The sequence below is a fragment of the Myripristis murdjan genome, chromosome 14 (genome assembly GCF_902150065.1).
Source record: "Myripristis murdjan chromosome 14, fMyrMur1.1, whole genome shotgun sequence".
Lineage (NCBI taxonomy): Eukaryota > Metazoa > Chordata > Actinopteri > Holocentriformes > Holocentridae > Myripristis > Myripristis murdjan.
Genome location: NC_043993.1, coordinates 27,979,344 through 28,000,583, shown reverse-complemented (window position 1 = coordinate 28,000,583; position 21,240 = coordinate 27,979,344). Strand labels below are relative to the sequence as shown.

The following is a 21,240-nucleotide window of genomic DNA, read 5'->3' as shown; positions in this document are numbered from 1 at the left end:
GAAATTGCTGTTCCATGTAGCTATGCAATTAACATTCACGGTGGAGGCAGAGAAACAGATTCAGCCCATTACGGTGCACCCCCTGCTGTAGCTCTACATAATTGATGGCCAAGAACCCTTAAAATACACACTGTTTGTGCTCAGAGACAGAATCATGTCATTTAGGGAACTGCAGTTAGTGGTTGTTGGCAGTTCGCTGGACAGACCACAATGAGCTCAACTCAAGGTCAGGACTTCTGAGGGCTATGAAAATCGATAGGTCTCTCTCTCGTTTCTGGAGAGCTGCCGCTGTAGACAGCTCTCTGCTGCATATGCGCCGTGCAATAGCCTACTGGCAGAACATTGATATGTCAAAGTAACAGAATTATGGTATGAATATCCAACCTGATCATCTCAGTGAGAGGAAGGCTTCAACAGGGAGATGAGAGGAAGTTCAGTCAGGGGTATTTGGCTCTGTAAATGAAGAAATGCTATTCCAAACGAAAAAAAAAAAAAAAAAAAAAATGTTGTGCACGCTCCAAAAAGAATACAATATATCCAAAACACATGACATTAAGATACAACATTTTATTATTGTCAGTCTTAAATATGAGCACACACTTTTCATAAAGAAAACACATATGAACCAACAATCCTTTACACTGCAGGGAGTCAAATATTGTTAATTCCCCTCCACTTTGGAACAATCCATTATCAAGAGAGCCCTGTGAACTTGTAACTAGGCAAAGGGCAGAATTAATGTCAGTCATCCAAAATGAAAATTTCAACAGATCATGAGACTACTTCATGCGTCTGCTATGATAATCCCCTGGCAGTTGAGACAAAGGTTTGATTTTCTCATGTCTAACTCAAGTTTACATCCAAAATAATCTCTTGTACACTCCAATGCATATCGAACAAATGTCACAAAACACCGAAAATCAATACAGGGTAGGTGCAATACAAGCTCAGTCATCTTCTCTTAAATTAAAACTTTCTTAAAAGACAGCGCTCCTGTCTTGCATGTCTGGAGACACGGAGCGGGAAAAAAAAAAATAAATAAAAAATCTGAAACTTTTATTGAATCTACCCACGGCAAATCTTCTACCTTAGCCCCTGTTTGCTTGGCTAGACAGAGAGTGAGTCCAGAAATCCCTAAGCAGTCTTCAAACAGACAATAGGATTGGTCATATCAACACAAATATGCAGTGCTGCAGCCAAAATATGAAATTTTTCAAGGGCTGTGATTCAGAGTTAGCTGACTGAAGTCACGCGTTTAGACCCAAGAAAAGACGTGAAGTTTCTTACCACTGAACTTCATTGGCAGATCAGAGGTATTTCAGCTGTCAATTTGCAAGATCTTGTGCCTAGTTTTCGTTTCATCATTAAAAATTAGTGCTGACTGGGATTTTCAGCGTTTCTTGATCATTCCTTTTAAAAAGACACATGCCTTTCAATCTAGGACATGTGGCGGGTTAGGAACATTTGCGGTTGCTCAGATAAGACAGCATGAGTGATGACTTTTTAATCCTGTGCAAAATCCAACTGATCTGGGATGGCTTACTGTTTGTATGTGAGGCGATATTTTTTTTTAAACTGTGGTATTTGTCTGTTTAACTTCAGCATGTCTGCACCAGCCATCTCTTTAAAGTCGTGTCTGGCCTTGTTGCATCTAATATGCAGTTGCTCAAAGAGTGTACAGAAGGGAAAAGTCAATTTTCAATATAATTTTACCTTTTGAGAGATCTGTTGCATAAGCAAAACACTGTACTGCTTTCTGAGGCAGCGAACTGGAGAAGAATTATTAAACTGGGTGCGACTGGCATTCCCTTCAAGCAGTACAATGGAGGATATGAGTCCAGATAACAACAGGACAAGAGGCAGACAAACTAAAAAGCTTATGAGTTTTCTCAGCTGAACAAGCCCTAATTTCCCAAATAACTCCGTTGTGCAACTGGAAGCATACGGCGTATAGCCTACACTACTTCACTATCACTAAATTTTGTGTATTCTGCTTTACAAGCCAGTTTCTCTAAAATGGAGGCTGCCACCGTCTGTGATGCATCGAGAGCAATACAAAAAAACCTCAGGTCAAAAGATATGTCAAACTCAGCCTTTAAGAAGCCGCCTTCATACGTTTTCTCCACGTCTCCTCTTCTTAAAAGTGTTTTGGAACAGCACCGAGTCCAGACCAAGGAAAGGAAGATGCAACTTCGCTTTAAGCTGCACTGAAATCGAACACTGAGCCTGAAAATGGAGAAAAATGTGATATGGTGGGGCGAGCGTTTTCTGTGTTCACTGTTTATTTCCACTTAGAAATACTATAGAGGATGCAGTGTAGAGATCACTTCATTCCCATGTGGTCTCAGGCTGCCCCTTGACTCAACACTGCTCCAGTTGAGGGTCATGTCAATCTCACTCCAAAAAAAGAAAAAAGGAAAAAAAAAAAAAAAAAAAAAACACTTCTCCAGCTCTGTGCTTCAGTGCATATAACAGGAAAAATCTTATCTGTCACGACAGACCTCTCCAAAGGTAATAAAAACAGCATTTTAATATTAAAATTTGGCGGTATTCCTCTTTAATACTAACAAGAAGACTGATGTCTCTGCTGTCTGTGCTGCTCAGTGCAGACGAAACTCTGAATCGCAGCCATAGTGACCATATGGCATTTCTATTTTTAGGTGGGTTTGCAGTCAGTCAGCCATACAACCCCCCCACCTTATTTCTGATTGAGTCTGAAACAAATAATGCCCTTGAATCAAAATTCATTTTTTATTTCATCTTCAAAGAAACACATGCTATATTTTGTCAACAGCCCCACTGGTTTGTACAAATCCCTTCCCCTTCTAAAGGTAATCCCTTTAATCAAAGTCGAGCATTTAACATGGGTTTGTCCTTAGTAATGATGTGCTTGGCTCATGGAATTCAACCGTGTTGCATTTGATATGTGACATTAAAACCAACACAAATATCACAAGTATTTAGGAGGAAACGGTAAAATGCAAACATTCAGCCGTCTGCACTGTCCTTTTTAAAGAAGTCTGTGGAGTAGCAATACTCATCCTTGAGAGAGCATTACCAGCAGTGGTGTGGCGTAGCAAAGGTTTCTCTGAACATGCCTCGCTTACATTGTCATTACAGTGCACACAGATGTGCATCCATGACGAGATCTGAATATTATTAGAAGGTGGTAATTGCTGTGCAGTTGAGTAATTGGGCAAATTGCTGAACAACTGCTCAGAGGTAGTAAAAAAATAAATGACCCAGTTTTTTTTTTTTTGTTTTTGTTTTTGTTTTTTTACAATGTGTGCTTGGCTGTTCTACAAAAGAAATATAGGCAGAAATATACAAGAAATTGTCTCACCAAGATAGAGTCTGTGGCTTGTATGTGCATGTGTATATGTGTGTGAGTGTGTGTGAATATGTGTGTGTGTGTGTGTGTGTGTGTGTGTGTGTGTGTGTGTGTGTGTGTGTGTGTGTATGTATGGAGGGCTGTAAATTCTAAAATGAACAAAACGTCTGTGTTGGTCTATGATATTTACAGGCATTTGTTAAGCAGTTCATGGTGTTGTCACACATGGTTCACATTTCAACCTTTCAAATGAAGCCGGATCAATAAGACTTTCACTGGGGACTCGGCGTGTATTTACAACAACTGCCCGTAACACACTTTGACTCCTCTGATGTGACCTCGATGCAGACCCCTTAACAGGTGGTCTGCCTTTATTACTGTCTAGCTGTGAGGCCATTTTACAGGGCTCAGTTGTTAGTTAATTTCTGAGGTCCAGCTCTGGCATCTTATCAAATGAATACATAACACCGATTAGTGATAAAATGTGGAGAATCTCGAGGCAAAAATTACTGTGATGTCATTTTCATTTGAGCTGAATAATGGTCAGAAGTGTTTGTCTTCGTCTCCTTGTCTTGTGTATGGAAATAAACCACAATCAGCCGGTCAGATTCATCTTAACAATTTCCCTAATCAATTTCAACAATGGTCCTATCTCTTTCATGCCTTTTGATTCTGATGCCGGTGCCTTTTCACGATCAAGGAGCGCAAACCTTGTTATTGAAAACAGACGGAAAAAGAGCTGAGTTCAAAAGAAAAATCGAGGTGAGCACGGATGATGGACTGGGACCTCATCAGAGCCGAGACAAGCCGGGAAAAGATGTGAATTTTCTTTTGAGAGCGAGGAAAACGCGTGGCGCCGAGTCCCTTCTTTCTTGTTCTGCTATTAGGCCTGCTTCAAGTGGACCGAGTTCACTTCATTTAAAAGTAACCATATGTGAAAACACACTCAATCTCAGCTGTAAGATCATAAGAATCGCATCACTGCTCCACCACTTAGCACGCACACACACACGCACACACACACACACACACACACACACACACACACACCCACATACACGTACATATACAAAGCTGTTTTTAATACATTGTTCCTGTTTGATGTTATGTTGTAATGAAAGCCTGCAGATGCTTTAGGGCTGCACAAAATCCATTGATGTTCTCAGAGCAACTCTAATAGTGGCCAGCAGTCAATAGATGTTTGTTTCAAGTGCATCGACAATTCTGTAAGAGATGCACAACGTCTTAAAAATGCTCTCCTTTATTCTGTAGTCCACATTAAAAACAAGTAGCATGTATCAAATCTTGCTTTTTTTGTCTTTTCATTGTCACTCAGCCACCGCTAGGAAACCTGAGTGTAGGGTGGCAGTTGGTGTTAACTGCTTGCCAGAAAAAAAAAAAAAAAAAAAAAAAAAAAAGAGTGAAAGAGAGATTCCTGGCTTTATTCTATTGCCATGTTGTGCCATGAGGTTTCTGATTGTTGCAGAAAGTCGCCATGCTTATGAAGAAAATATGGTACAAGAGGTTTGCTTTTTGTTTGATGATTCTATAAATGGTAACTAGATTTTGTGTAATGCTGCTTTTCAACATGCCGGTGGTACTCTGCATTGATGTACTTCTTTATCCATGATAAAACACAAACAGGGACATGATTTTTGTGGACACGACTGTTCTGACTTTCTTAGGCTGTCTTTTTTTTTTTTTTTTTTTTAATATTTCCTGCCATTTCTGATAATGCAAGCTAATAGCTGAAATCATAAGAGCAGTCACTGTTTGCTTGGACTTGCTGTATTGTTATTCCTGGCTCCTCTGACCCATCTAGCTTATTGCAGTTGGCTCTCACACACAGTCAGCCTGCAATTCCATTATCTTCTGCAAGAGCTTAAGATATCATCGTCTGATTAGCATTTTACAGTCATCGTCACGCATAGTTTTGGTTTAAAGGTATCCATTACTTTAGATATTGTCCACGATTCCTTTACCTATATTAAAACATAACATTGTCACATCCTTGGTGCACTGTTTAACTGAAAAGACAATACTCTGAAAATATGACTGTGCATTAATGTATGTCTTTGTTATTTGTTCTGTGTTGATAATGAAAAATGCAGTCCTATGAAAGTACTGTGGAGTATAAACTGTTTCAGTCTTTGGGTTATTGTGTCTAAATGCATGCGGGGCGTGTGTTTATTTTTTGTTAACATTATATTCACTGAACGGTCTCTGACCCACCAGTGCTGGTTCAGTTAAACAAACTTTTTTTTTTTTTTCTAAAATAACTGCTTAGTGCATAAATGGCATGTTTGAAAAAATAGTACTTAAAACGTTCAAACAAGTTGCAACTGCATTAATAAATTTGCATTACTTAAGTCTGATGTTGACTCCACGTCAGTGGAGGAGTCTTTTCCTCCATCTGTAACTACTTAATTATAACATTATTCTTCACACCTTTTTTTTGTACAACTGTACTTGTAAAAAAACCCACAAGGAAATAAAACTACGATATTTGCCTAAATAATTACAACTTTATATTTTCCCTTCTCAAAAATATGTGTTAAAACAAAAAACAAAACAAAACAAAACAAAAAAGATTAGCATAACAACTGAAAATATATCACTATAATGCTGAGAACAAAAATATTTGAAGGTCAAAAGCAATTTCAGCTTTCAACAACCGTACTGAATTATAATTACTATACATTAAAATATGATAATACCAGGCTTCCAGCCTCAGGGTAACCTAAGTTCCTCTGCTTCACCGTCTCTGTTTGACTTTGAGGTATTTAATATTCACCTCTCATACTTTCTGTAAATTCAACTTCTCCTGGAGTTGAGATGAATATCCAATGCAGTTAAAAATTAAGACAAAACAATTCGAAAAAGAGACACCACATTTAGAAAGTCTGTTTCTAAGATGTACAAACAGAGAAAATTCAGAATAATATAATTTAGAGAGAAAAATACTCAACATAATTCAAATAAAATGTGACACTTGTTACACCATTGAAATCTAAAAATCAACAACAACAAAAAAAAATGTTACATACTTATTTAGTGGGTCAACATCATTATGTAGTAGGATACTCCATGCACACCTCATGTGCATCAGTTTATGGTTCCAGTTGGGGGAAAAAAAAAAAAAGCACACACACGCATTCACTCACACACGCACGCACACACACACGCACACACACACATACACACACAAAACACTCTGTTCAAACCCATTGCTCTTCAAAATCTGAGCAGGAACGGCAGAAACACTATGAAGAGGAGACAGGTGTGTGAGTGCATTCCCATTGCGCCGCCGCTCCCATCTTGAACTGCTCTCGGTCCTGACAGAAGGAAAGAATAAGGAGAGAGAGAGAGAGAGAGAGAGAGAGAGAGAGAAAACACCTGGATAAGTTTCACCATTCAAGATTGGTTTTTCCCCTCTTGTTACTTCAGAGAAAAGTTACTATATGAACTCCTGATCTGCAGATAAGAAATAATTCACTGGCCTATTACCTCCCCAGCACAACACAAAATGTGGGAGTCGGTGCATACTGGAAGACAGCAGCGCAGAGCGCGCAGTGTTTTCCTTCAGACTACTTCACGGTGTATTTTCTACAGTTATGAGTAGTGTTAATGTTAACATCTAGAAACTAGTGTTGCTCACTGGTGATTACGGTCCTCATTTAGAATTAGTCTAGAACTTGGGTTAAGACTGCGAGATTTTATTCATCACAAACCTGCCTGTATTGTATAGGCGTCAGAAGTAGCCTTTTCAAGAGGAGACGAGGTCACATCTAAAAGAGATGGTGACCTCTCTAAAAGAGAAGTTATATGAAAATCAATTTATATGGCAGCAAATCTTCTTTTACTAGTTCTTATGGCTAACTTACAGTTGTGCTGCTCTAATGTAAAAAGCGTTGTGACCATACAGTTTGTTATGTGCACTTCAGATACCATTAGTTTCCTGTAATGACTGTTGTTTTATTCTAAGTGGAATGTATTTAGCTAGGCTGCACAAAAACAATATAGCACTACCATGTGATGGTAAACCAGAATTATTTTCTTAGAGCTAGATGGATAAAAGCAACAGGGAGGACTGAAAAATGGCATGATGGCTGTGGAGTACCTCAAGGTTATATCCTGGGCCCCATTTTATTTTCATTCTTTCTGCCCTTCATATAATTTGTTTTAATTTGTTTCAGATTCTTACAATATACAGCCAAATTTGTGTCTGTAAATTTCCAATATCATTTCTACACATCTAGGATGGATTAGCGACATAATCTTAAAGTTTTATTTTATAGGTTGATATGGCTGAATGTTGTATTTTGAATAATAATGGCAGGTAAGAGCAGAAAAAAACAAAAAAAAAGCAATGGAGTCCAGAAAGCAACCTTTGGTGACCATGATAAATAATTAGCACAAAAGAAGACAGTGATATGTCTAATAAAACAGAGAGGTAAGGAGAGATAGAGGGATAGGAGGTGACTACATTTTGTTCTGTTAATAGCACCTACTGGGTGTCTGAGGCTGACAAAGTGACATGGTCTGCTGCATCAAATGCTGCACTCAAGTTTAACCTGAATACAACTGAACATCAATCTTTTAAAGGTAATTATTTCTTATAACTGGGCATTCTTAGAACCATGAAGTGCTCTGTACTTGTTTCTGGACATGTTTGCTGAAATGGTCTTTGTAGCAAAATTTGAGAAAAAAAAATACATTCATGTAGGAAATATTGAGCATACAACTGGATACTGGAGACTTGGATTATATTTTAGGACGAGTGGGAGCCTTTTAAACAAACTTTTGATAGTGTAGCGCCGTATGTTACATTGTGTAATTACGGACCCAATTTTCATTTGGATCAGAGACGGCTGGCATTTTTGGAATACAAGTTTATCATGAAGACTGACGAGTAAAGCTTTCTTCACTGGCAGTTGCAAGCTGCACACGTTGAGTGCTTGATATAAAAATTATGCATTATCGGTGAAGTATGCCTTCAATAATGATCTCTATTGTTCTTAGCACATCAGTTCAAATATGTAACACATTTTCAGAATTTGATTTCAGAGAATATATATGCAGGTTTGACTGCAGTATGTACAGTGTGCTTTTAAGTTTTTCGATCAATAATTTATTTACTCAGTATACCATCATTCCTATCACGCCCATTCAAAACAAACGTAATGGATCCTCGGACCAGGACTGCACAAAATTCTAATGTGGCCATTTACATGAAGAGTCAGCAGTGCAGGTCTAAGATGGATAAAGTTTCATATTCACCGAGCTACAAGGGTTGTATATTAAAATACAAAAGGGAGATATTTAGTCTATTTTCATTCAGTTTAACACACAACAATCCAAGTGAAAGCCTCAGTAACACACATATGTACAGCTGATGTGTGATATTCCAACAATTCAGCTGCTTGTTACAGGCACTACTACTGTGTATCAGCTAGTTTTGCTTATGCTTTTCAGGATGGTATTGGAGTTTGCTATGTAGCACTGCCTGGACTCTCCTGGTTCAACACAGTTTTATGTCGCTACAGCTGAAGCACTTGATATTTTCATCATGTGCTTTTCTGGGATGGGGGAAATTCAATCTATAGAAATGCATTGTATGAGGATTTAGGACAAAATTTAACTTTTTACTTTGAAGCTCGTAACACAATGACTACCAATTTCCCTCGCATTTCCGTGAGTTCACCAAAGTTTCCTTTGGGGCATCTATCCAATTACCCAGCCACAGTAGATTATCCCTAATCCTGCATATGGCTAATTACAATAATGACGTTCACTCATAGTCAAAATCAAAGCCATTAATGTAATTTTGATGTGTTAATGGAGTCGGTTTTGGTTACAGGATACTACAACCACCAGTCACAAGGACACACTAAATGACAAGATATGCAAGGTATGATATGTAATTGCCATTTATCTCTGCACTATATTCATAGCTCCAAGTATTTAAATCAGATTTAAATCTTAATACAGAATCTACACTAGAAATCAGCACTGTGAGTAATCACTTGCAGAGTCAAAGCACATATAGCAACCATTCCAGCCTGCAGTGAAGCCCTAAGGCTTACAGTTGTTATTTTGCAATAACTGTCTTTCACTGCTGGGTGTAATGTTGAATACGATTACTAAACGAGCAAACAATCAAACGTAAATGATTAAAGATGACAAATACTTACATTAGAAAAGAGCATGCAAAAATCAAAATGAGGCCATGTCACACAGACAGATGGTTAGGTTGTGAAGGAGAAAAACGAAACATGGTTAGCAAAACACACTCATGCTGCATTGACCATTTTCACAAAGCCTCACTTGGCATCCGTGTTGTAGTTATTGTGCCATCTCTCTCCACCTGAGATGGTCCTGTCAAGCTAGCCCGTTAACTTATCAGTTTTATTAAATAGAATTAGAAGTTAATAACCATTACATCATATTTCCAGGCAGCCCCGTTACCACCTGACAATCTCATTTTGACAGGAAGGCCCCAGAAATTATGTGTCTATTCTTGTCAGATCACTCTCTGGCACCTCTGTAATGGCAGAGGTATAACTCCAGTCATACTGGAGCCTAATTTTCAGTTTGTGAAAATGACAATGTTTATCGGCTGCTAGCATGCGACAAACTCTTTAGAAACATGATACTTGAAGCACATGCTTGTGTAGAATACTAACCTTGCAATAGTGTTGAGCTAGTGGGTTCAATTACCTCTACACCAGAGGAACAAAATGGAACAGAGCAACATATCGAAAACAAAACAGCAACACATCATTGACAACACTTGTGAACAGCATGAAAGTAGGCTGCTGCATGAATTTTTGCATTGAGGGTGTACATATATATATATATATGTATATATGTATATAGTCACAATACTAGCAATACACATCAGCTCATTAAAGTAAAGGTGGCATCAGTATTTTAATTGTACATCCATTTAAATAGTGTTCCTCAGGTTAAAGTGATAATCCGCAAGACTCCTGTTCTTCATTTTGGGGACAAGTGTCAGTCCTTTTTTTTTTTTTTTTTACTAAGTCTCAGCCCCGCTCAATATGCTGTGATAACAGGCACTCAGTGTAGACTGCTGCTTCTTATATCTTCTACCATCTTATAATCGTTCTACACAACCTGCTGTTTTGGCGCCCACAAAGTTGGGATGCACAATCCTGTTTCCTAAAGATTACATTCTCATACAACTGAACTGTATTCTTTATTATGTTTGAAAGGGAAATGTATTTTGTCACAGATTATGTTTGTTTCTGATGTATCACAAACACATATCTAATTAACATATTTTGTGCATTATGTCGCACGGCATTTTAACCCTAAATGAACACCACTGTCGCTTCTCGCTGGACTCAAACTCTGGTTGTTTGACCCATTCACCACCACCGCCCCGATGCAGACTTCAGACTGAGGAATTACAAACGGTCTTGTCATACGTTACAAACAAATATAGTCCATGACATCATACGTTCCCCTTGAATGCCCTTTTGAATTGAGAATGCAGTTGAGTTGTATGAGAATGGAATTTTTAGGAACAGGTCTCAAGATGTGTCACTTCATGTGCTGCAGAGGAAATAGTTATGTAAACGCTTTCATGCATCATTATTATGTGGCACGAAACACCCTAGCAAAATAAACGTGTATTTATGTGAAACATTGCGGATTATTACTTTAAATAGTAAGCTATTCATTTGGTAACAATCACATTCTGTAGCATCTTAAGTTTTATTTCGATCTAAGTAATCCTACAAATGTAAGAGATTAGTGTACTCACCATACAGGAGAAAACTTGTGTTTGAACTCCCAAGTTTGTTGATGGCAACACAGGTGTAGTTGCCATAATCTCCCTCAGAGACATTATAAAATGTCAGCGTGGACAATGATCCAGAAATTTCAATTTCCATGCCGTCAAAGCCATTGAAAATCCTGAATGGAAAAAAAAGAGTACCTTGAACCTTCAAATGCTGAACAGAGCTCACCATTTAGTTTTAATTAAATTTTTTATAAAAAGTATGTGCATGTCTACATGCAATTATATATTTTATAAACAATTTTCTGAGCAATTTTTTTAGTTTTAGAATAAAAATAATAAAAGAAGATGGAGGAAAAAATTAACTACAACAAAGTCGGTTATTAGTGTGTTAGTATGTTTGTGTGTGTGTCTGTGTGGTTGGAGCGCAAAACCATATTGTCTAGGTCAAGACAAAGGTTTTAAGAGGACACACACACGCACACACACACACACACACACACACACACACACACACACACACACACACACAGACTTCGAATTGGCTACTTAAGATGCAAATTTTAAGACCATTACCTTCTGTCATCTTTATACCATTCAAAATCTGCCTCAGGCACTGCGTTGGCCTCACATTCCAGCACTCCCCTCTGGCCCAGAGTCACTCCAACATCTCTGCCCTCTAACACACTTGGAGCATCTACAAGCAAACAGAAACAGGCAAGAGCACAGCGCTCAGTGCTGCAAGCAGCGTAAGCCAAGAGTATGTTATGAGGGTCACTGTATTTTCTCCCTCTGTCTTTTTTTAACCATGTTTAGATTTAGTTAGAGATCTACGCCGTGACCACATCTACATGAAGGACAAAAAATATGCATTCATTTTATATGCAGTGTTTAAAACAATGAAGTTAGTTTAAGGATATCAGCAAAAGCCTGTGGTTACACCAGAAGGCATGATAGGTGGGTTGTTAATCATTAATGTAACACTTCATTGGCTCCCATAGAGCAGTTGTGTTTCCTCTTGCCTTCCTCCAAAGGGAGGTCAGAGGTCAACTACAGAACAGCGTCCCTGGAGCTGGCAGGGGATCAGTGTGCTGCTCAAGGACATTCAGCGGGGTGGATGTCTGCTGAGTCAGGAGTTTGAGTCGGGGTCCTTCAGATAAAGGATGTTCTCTAACATTTGGGCCATTTTTACAATAAATGTGCAAAACTCACTGAAGACAGATACTGGACACAAAAGCTATGGGTATCACATTTTCTCCATGTGCATCAGGGCCACCATCCTTTGGCCCAGGATGACTTCACGTAGAGCCTATTATGTGAGCTGTGAGGTGGCTTGCTTTTTTTGTGCAGATTGAGCTGAAAAATATATTATCTTCATTTTGATATTTTTTTTGTATCATTTTGATACAATCTGGTTCTGCTTTGAGTTCTTTGCACAAATGAAGTCCTTGCAAGGCAGATCACGGACTTCAGGCAGAAAACACTCCAGTCTGAATCAGTACAAAGGTAACAAAGTTTAACCTCCTGAAACTGTGCCATTTGTTCATTGTTGGCACATAACAAAATGAACAGGGGCAGTTTGTTTGGTTAATTATGAAAACAAATTTGTGGGTAAAAAGAAATGTAAAAGTATTACACACAGCATAATTTTTAATTAAAACTGTCAACCATCGAACAGCCTTAGGCATCAAAAACTAGCCCAACCAGTGATATTTCCAGTCAGTCATTGTGCTCATGATACTTGAAGATGCTGCTGGTATGAATATTAGTGAAATCCATGGCGAGTCCATTAATGTTCTGTTGCATGTTTGGTTCTGCTTTTATAGTTGACATTAATGGGGCCCAACTTCAAAAGCATTTTAACTCAACAGTGCACCTAAGCTTACCATAATGCTGCAGTAGCACCATGTGGAATCAGTTCAAGACAGTTCAAAGCCGTGTATTTTAGGGACATGTTCTCTGCAGACGCTGTGGTACTTCCAACACAACTGGCACTGCCACTTGGACTTTCCTACTTTCCACCACAGGGCATTCATGTGGTGTAGATGAGAGCAATATAGATACCAGGAAGAACAATGGACTTTCTTGGTCACTTTCCAGGCAGCAAAGATTTGGAATAACTGTTATACATCCCAGCACACAATGCCAAGGCTATTTTGCAATATTAACATGAATGTTACAAAACCAATTTGAACTTCCAGTTTTGCCAACATCTGTGTTAACTGATCTTAAATTATGCCATGCATAACAATGAAGCTGTTTAAAAGCGTAAAACACCTGTTATTTTTTGCTCGTTTTATTCACCATCCACAGTATTTTTTCTGCACAAAGGTAGAAGTTTTCCAGCTGCTGGGCGTCTTGAATGTACTATCGGCTTAACTGTGACTTTTACTCCTCCACCAAAAACCAAAAACACAAACCTCTGCAGAGAACACTGACCCAGCAAAACAGTGAGGGACTTTGCATTATTTTCCTTCAGGTTAATGATATAATGTCTCAAATTAGCCATGACAGACCACTGTGGCATTATGTCCACTTCAAATGCACTGTAGAGTGTATTTAACTGATTTCGGAGCTGAGTAAATTTTGATTCCTTTTACGTCCATCATAACTGTGGTTTAGTAGCAGGGGCTGTCTGTCTGGCCAGTATGAGGCAAAGAATCAACTTCATGTGAAAATGTTTCCTCCCAATCAGCAACATCCTGGTTGAGTAGAAAATAAGAACAGATGTCACAAATTCCAAAATATCCTTTTAAATAGGTTTTTACCAATTTTAGGCATTGGTTAACCATTAAGGTATCCCTCATGGGATCCAAAATTGCCAATGTAGATCAGATAGCCCTTGCTGAAAATGACAAAATTACAGACATGATTACATGGCTTACTATTATGTACCTAAAAATGCAGCCTATTGTGCCGTAGCTGTTTCATCACAATGATAAAATGGACACATTTTTAAATAAAAAAAGGCTAATTAATTTCAAGATTAAGACTGAAAGTATCTCAGAATCTCAAGTGAGTCTATACTCCCCTTTTCCTCGGCAGGACTAAACAGGGCCATGGTCAATTGCACATGTCTGTAACACAAGGCTGTTTTTTGATATAACACCACATCCTTTCTTAACAACCCTCTGTGGAGTCAACAAGGTGAGAGAGAAGCGATTTTTGTTCTGGTGTAAATGAAGAGGTATGATTAATGTGGAAGTCCTGTGAAAATGGGTTTTATGAGGATACTTGATTTTTTTTGGAGAGGGGGTCTAAGTGAAGAAATGAGCAGTTCCAATCGAGAAGCACATAATCAAGAAAAGGTTAACGTTCATATTAAATTAATTCATGTTCATATAGAGGGCAAGCACAAAAATTTTTACAACACATACACACACACACGCTTTGACCAAAATCTTCGTCAGCGGGTATCATGGTTCCAAGAGAAAGTCAACAAACCGTCAAATGAAGGGATTTAAATAAAACTGTAATGACTAATTCCTTACGTGATCTTGCAAATCTAACCACACCAGGTGATACCAAAGCTAGGTAAACGAAAATCTGCAACATGTTGAAACCTGAGACATTTCAATTCAATAGTTTCTGTTCCTTCCCAGTGTTAAATATAGGGTAGTTTCATGTGAAAATGGTGTCTATTTATCATAATAATTGCTCTTGTACAACGTGCAACAATTCTTCACCCATTATGCTATTTAACTCACAGTTGACGGTTATGTCTACAGTCTGGACGTCTGTGTCGATATCATTGACAGCTGTGCATTCGTAAGTCCCTGCTCTCTGTCTGGAGATAGATGGGATTTCCAGGTACTCATCATCTGATGTCAGGTCCCCTGCGGAAAAAATACACAGAGAGGGCAGACGGTCATTCTATGTAAAATCAGTGACTTGTTGACAGTTGTGGCCTGAATTGTCATTTTCAGGCACCCTTCCCCTGAAGTCTCCGACTTGTGAAATTAAAATTGGTGCGCTGACTGGGTGTTCCCCAGAGGTGAAAGGGATCGTTAAAAAAGGCGATGCAAACCTGCGGAGATTGGCAGCGAATTAAAATTCCAGTCCATCAAATTCAAACGTATTCATTTAATTAGGCCATACTCTCTACTAATCTGTATTTTGTTTGTTTTTTTTTTCACTTTTGGTGAGCACAAAATTCAGCGCTTTGAGCCCCAGAGATTGCATTAATGATAATCGAGCCACTTGAAAAAAAAAAAAAAAAAAAAAAAGTAAAAAGTGAAATGAAGCCAAACAAAACAAAAGCCTTTTGTGTTTGGTATCAATCACAGAGAAAAGTTCAGGCCCGAATCCGATGCAGTTCTGAGGAATTGAACATCTATGTTCAGCAGCAGCAGCAGCAGCAGCAGCAACAGCAGCAGCGGGGAATATGAAAAGTTGTTTTCATTCTTCTAACAACCTGATTTGGTTTGACAGGCTCAATTCACACAGCTGCATGCGTGTCAAAAAATTTCGTAAATAAATACACTCGATATCAGGACATGCACTCGGCACTGTCTGTTTCTCTGCTGCTTCTGTATTGTTTCTTTAATCACCTGCACAGTGCAGCCTGCTGACATTTTCTGAGGTTGTTACAAGACTTGGTGATTAGCGCTTTGTATGGCCCGCACTCATAATCACTTGTCTTTCAGAACTTTCCTATTTTCCTCAATGTGAATGTGTGTGTGTGTGTGTGTGTGTGTTGTCTCTCTTTTTTTGTGCCTACCAGCACACCAAGACTGTGTATCAGAGAGGAGAATATGAAAGGGAAAATGCCAACCGTGGTACCTTTTCCTGTAACAATTTGACACGCTTGACAGAGACACTTAATACAGCACTCAACGTAAAGTACAAAAGACATAATTGACTTCAAAACCTCCTCCCAAGATGTTGGTAGGTGACAGTAATAAATTACACATGGATTCACTTTGCTGGGTTTAGGCACCACACTGAATTGCACCTGGGAAGGCTGTTACGGAGAGAAGGCTTCGCCGACACACTGATCACCTGACGAGGAGTATCAGGAGAACTCGTATACGTGCGCAGGTTCCAGTCTATTCCCTTTCTACATCTCTTGTTCCCTTTCTCCTTGGCTCTGTCTCGAAAGGGGCTACTAAATTTTGCCAGTAGAGACCGCGGTGTCAGTTAAACACACATCTTAAATCCTCCGAGGAGGGTTAAACAAGACAGGCCTGGCATCTGATGTGCGTTTTAAACTTACTCATGTTAAGCAACAGTTTTATGGCAGCTACCTTCGCATTAGCAAATAGGGGCAACTATCCTCAAGACTGGCGCGGTGTTTATATGAAATCAATATTCCTCCACGCTTAATGGTTCTCATAAAGAAAAAGCTGGTAGTAAAAAGGATGGATGTTTTCCTGTAGTGCATCGCAGTCATAGGGAGGGCAGAGCTCAGCGTCTTCATGTAGCCGTGGCTTTACTGTCGGCTTCCTCGTTCTGTCTCGGTTTGACTGCCAGTCAGCCAGCTGTGCTAGCAAAGCCTCTGAAAACAGAGTGCATCATCCCAGGGAGTGATGTCCAAAGAAAGATTTTCCTCTTTATGCAAAGAAGAGAGAGGGAACAAATGTTGGCTCAGCAAAAACAAAGAGTTCACAGGATGCTTCACTACCTGCTGCATAAGCACCGAGAAAATACCCACGGCTACTTACAAGTCTTCGCGGAGAACAACGGCGTAAACGACATGTCAATGGGAACTTCAATGATTTGCTCAGGTTGTTTCCTCGTGATGAATACATTTCATTAACTCCCCAACTGAGTGGGCTGTTTAATTTCCCAGTCTTCGCCAACAGATGGCCGCTGAATCTGGGACCAACTCATTCCATGAGGTAGTTCAGTGTCCTGCACCGCCATCAAAGTGACAAGGTGGGACGCTGGGGAGACCACACACAGGGGAAGACGGTGGGGAAAAGACCGCAATGGGAGCTGGGACGTCCCGGGAGAGGCAGGCAGAAGACAGTGTACTCTCTGTGTCCCTGAAATGCCATTCCCTTGCCTTCCTCAAACTCAAGGGCAAAAAAGAAAATAGGTTAGAAAATAGAGAGAGAGAGATAAATTTGTATGCCAGACAAAAGGAGCGACTTTGGAGACAAAAAGACGGGACAGCAGATGCTTGAGGAATATAGGCATTTCAGGGTAAGGTAGGTAGGTAGGATTTAAATTAAATCAAGGATGGATCCAAGAGTGGGAAGAGAGCGAATATAGAGGTTGAGCGGTAGATGAGAGCTGTTAACAAACACAAAAAGCAAACACAACGAAAGAGAGAGTGGGAGTGAAGATGTGACTGCTGCCACCGGTGTCGAGTTTTGTGGAAAAAGGCCTGTTGGAGTGAAATGTGTTCAAGAAGCAGGAATGGAGCTTTTATTACCCAGACAGATGTCGAAAAAGAACCCTTAATTACAGTAATAGATGACCGAAAAAACAATGAGGGAGAAGGCAAAAAGTAGATGCGGGTTCAGGTCGATTTCAGCGTAAAAAACGTGGGCTGCTGCAGTGCAGATAGCGTCGTAAACTATGCCTGTGCTGAAAGTGGTAAATATGTAGATAGTTATTTTTCCACTGATTATTGGCCTTGGGCATATGGAATTTCATAATGTGCCAATCCAGCTTTGATGTATCATCCTCTTTGAAGAAAACAAACATAAAAGGGTTGAGCAAAAAAAAAAAGAGAAAAGAAAAAAGAGAGGAAACATAGAAATACAGTAGCTCGAGGTTCTATTACTTCAGTGTAATAAGTCGCTCTTTCTTCTATTGAAGAGGTCTGCCAGCGAAGAGAATCTGTTGTGACAGTATCACTTTGATTTGACCCGTCAATAGCATGCATATTTTTGAGCCTACAAAGCGCTGTGAATACCATGACTGTTACTAATTTGTTAGGCCACAGATCCTTTGTGTTTCAGCATTACTATAGGAGAAGCAGTGGTGTAAGTGTAGGCTAGGTGATTTGAAGCTATACAAAATGTATGTGAGTGGATGTGACACCCTTTTTCTACCATTGTATGCTCTACCAGCAAAAAAAAAAAAAAAAAAACAAACAAAAACGAAAAAAAAAAAAAAAAAAAAACACATACTGTAAGAATACACTTCCACTGAATTTGGAGCATTTTCATTCCACTATTTTAAAAGAACTTCTTAACAATTTCAATTAACAGTTTCAATTAAATAAACTGGAGGGGATCTGCAACTGATGATTCTTTTATAAAAGCAGCTGACATTAAATTAAGGCTTAGCTGAACAGCAGAGACTCAAAACCCTGCTCTGCAATATTAGAGAGAATAATAGAAAAATGAAAAATGAAAAAAAAAAAAAAAAAAAAAACACAAACTGCCTGATATGTTTTTCATGACAGTAATAATCATTATTGTGTGGTTGTTTACTGCTGCTTTACTAGATTAATTTAACCTACCTCAATATTAAGTGATCAGTCTTTATAATTATCATTTCTTGTTGTTTTGCTATCTCTGCATTCACTGAGTGTAATGGCATTGTTCAGCCTGTGCTCCAACACATGACAAACACATCTATACAAAATATTAAAAATTTTAGGGACACGTTCTCTTACCACGAAACAGACTGCCTGGGTGAATCCATGCTAAACTGATTCCTCCAATTAAATCCACTTGAGCCAAGAGGGGAAGATATAAAGTGGATGTAGAGGAGGAGAAAAGGTTTAAAAAGGATTTTCAAGCTCTGTGGCAATTGAGACACAAACTGGCCTTAAAGGGAGTGCAGCTCAATAAAGGGACTGAAGCTTCATCCTGAAATACAGTCCAAAATTGAGACTGTATTTCAACTTCTGATTATGGGTTGCCATTTGGTGTTAAGTGTCAGAGACACTCCTGAGTCCTTCTGCCAATAGAAATTACTGCCCTCAAAACTGTGTGCAAATGCAACAATTTCTGCTTCTGCTATCTACTTCTGGCACCTGCAAATACAAAATAAGTTTCCTGTTAAAAGTGGAAACAACATAAGGAATGAGCTGGACTTTGAGCTATGAAAACTTTGAAATTATGCACATTTTAATCCACAGCAAAATACTTTCAGGGTGTGACAAAGTGGCTTTGTCCAGTGACTTTTTACTTAAAATTGCAGGGAAATTATAGTATGCATTTATACAAGTATATGATATAAGTCCCTGTGTCAACAGGTATTTAATGTCCCAAATTTGATGAAACCTGGTATCAATAACACCTTCAAGTCAACCGCAGAAGAAACACAAAGGCGCACTGAAAAGAATCCATCAACCACGGCGGACTCCATTCATTGACTTCATCAAATTTCAAACGATTCTGTCCAGGCAACCATGCCAGCGTCATACTGGAAAACTTTTATTGCTCTTGGGCCAAATTCAATCATGTATACTGCACGTTCATTTTGCCTGCATTAATGCATCAGGGCGTCGGATGGAGGCCCAGGCAAGACAAAGTTTGCAGTCGGGCTCTGTGGTCTGTAGGAGATACCGAGGATCTCTTCTGATCCGTCACAAGCCCCTAAAGCCATCTATCTATCAAGGTGAGGGGGAGCTGGGTCAGGGCTGTGTGAGCCCCAGCCTGAGTCTGGAATATCATCAATCCTTGCACACACACAGAGGTTGGGTCATTATTTATTTAATTTTTGCCACCCTGGAGTGCTTGCAATAGCTGGGCCCACACTGAATGGCCTCAGGCTGGAGGATAGTAGCTCTGGAGCTGGGAGACGCTGGAACAGAAGTTTGGACTACAGCATGTACTGAGGCATTTTCTGCTCGGCTGTGCTGCGCTATCTCTCAGAGTAACAGAGAGAGAGAGAGAGGACTGTGCAGTGTGACTGTGCATGTTATTACCCAGTTTCCCTATCAACTCTTCAATCGAATGTTAGAGATGAAACTGATAGACGAGGTAACTGGAACGCGGGAGGTAGAGAATGCCGAACACTGAAAATGTACCAGTTGAGAGAAAAATAAACCAGTGAATCAGTGTTGTCCTTTATCTTGCATGAAGAAAATCAAAACGGCAGCTTTTCATGCTGAAGCTCCTGCATTTACATTTTCATCCCACACTAAACCAAAAGCCCATAGACATTTATGAATTGTAGTTTTTGTTGGTTTTCGAAAAAAAAGATTGTTGCAGTGAATTTCTATGTGCTCTCTCAGATGTGGATTTTTTTTTTTTTTTTTTTTAACAGATAAACATGAGCGGCCAGTCACTGCATCGATTTTGATCAAGAAGAGCACTGAGATGAGAAAAAGATTGAGGGATGCCTCTGAATGAGGCTGTGGCTCTGAAAATGACTTGTTTTACATAAAGATGCTCTATCAGTTTGGTGTTGCGCTAAAATCTCACCTGTTGGAAGGTGCCACACATGAACACAAACACAAACACGGCATCCTCGCCTATCTTGCAGTGCACAGATGCACAGAGGACATCAGAGTTTCGGATCTAAAGAGTCACTTTTTTAAAGATTACTTTGGAGGCCTTTGCTTTATTACAAAGTGCACCGTGAAGAAACATGAAAGAGGTGAGAGAGATGCAAACACACCAAATTCAAACCACTGATGTGCTCCTTAACTTAGCGGGGCACTCTCTGCCATCGTATCTTTCAGTTATCCCGTATTTAGTCCATATTTATCAAATATCATAATAAATAACCTCATATGACTATGTCATACTGTCGCTCAAACTTCACACTTAAATTAATTTGGTGAGATCTTGTCATACAATTGAAACAGGTTCATCTTCCAAGCAGAGTAAAACATATATACATATATATATATATATATATATATATATATATTTTTTTTTTTTTTTTTTTTAAATTAAGTACATCTAACTTCTAAATTCTGCTAGTAAAGTTAATTCAAATATTGCTAAATTAACTGACTAAATTTAAAGGTGTGGAATTTGTGCTCATACATCATGTTTTGCAGATTTGTGTATAAAGGACAAATTTACATCAAAATAAAATGTACCTTATGTCATTCCATAGATGCAATAACAGCAAGACAACACAATAATGTAATTTTATCAATTTTGGTTTACTGATATACCAAACTAATTTAGTCTGGTTCTGTTTTTTTTTTTTTTTTTTTTTTTTTAGTATTTTTATTGAAACTATATTTATATGGGCACAACCAATATAATCTTTTTCTTTA

The 21,240-nt window shown here is 38.9% G+C and overlaps 1 protein-coding gene across 4 annotated transcripts in view; it reads right to left on the bottom strand.

Moving 5' to 3' along the window:
* Positions 1-547: 547 nt before the first annotated feature.
* The window catches only part of ntm (neurotrimin), a 154,021-nt gene continuing 133,328 nt past the window's right edge, over positions 548-21,240 (bottom strand). The window contains exons 4-9 of one of the 4 annotated variants that reach the window (XM_030069751.1): positions 14,807-14,935; positions 11,676-11,796; positions 11,124-11,275; positions 10,018-10,053; positions 7,063-7,140; positions 548-6,666 (exon numbers count right to left, since the gene is read on the bottom strand). In XM_030069751.1, the coding sequence (XP_029925611.1) occupies positions 6,566-6,666; positions 7,063-7,140; positions 10,018-10,053; positions 11,124-11,275; positions 11,676-11,796; positions 14,807-14,935 (617 nt within the window). In that variant the 3' untranslated portion in view covers positions 548-6,565. Of the gene's footprint in view, positions 6,667-7,062; positions 7,141-9,525; positions 10,054-11,123; positions 11,276-11,675; positions 11,797-14,806; positions 14,936-21,240 lie in introns of all 4 variants that reach the window. The other 3 variants (XM_030069752.1, XR_003929411.1, XM_030069753.1) reach the window with 3 other exon arrangements.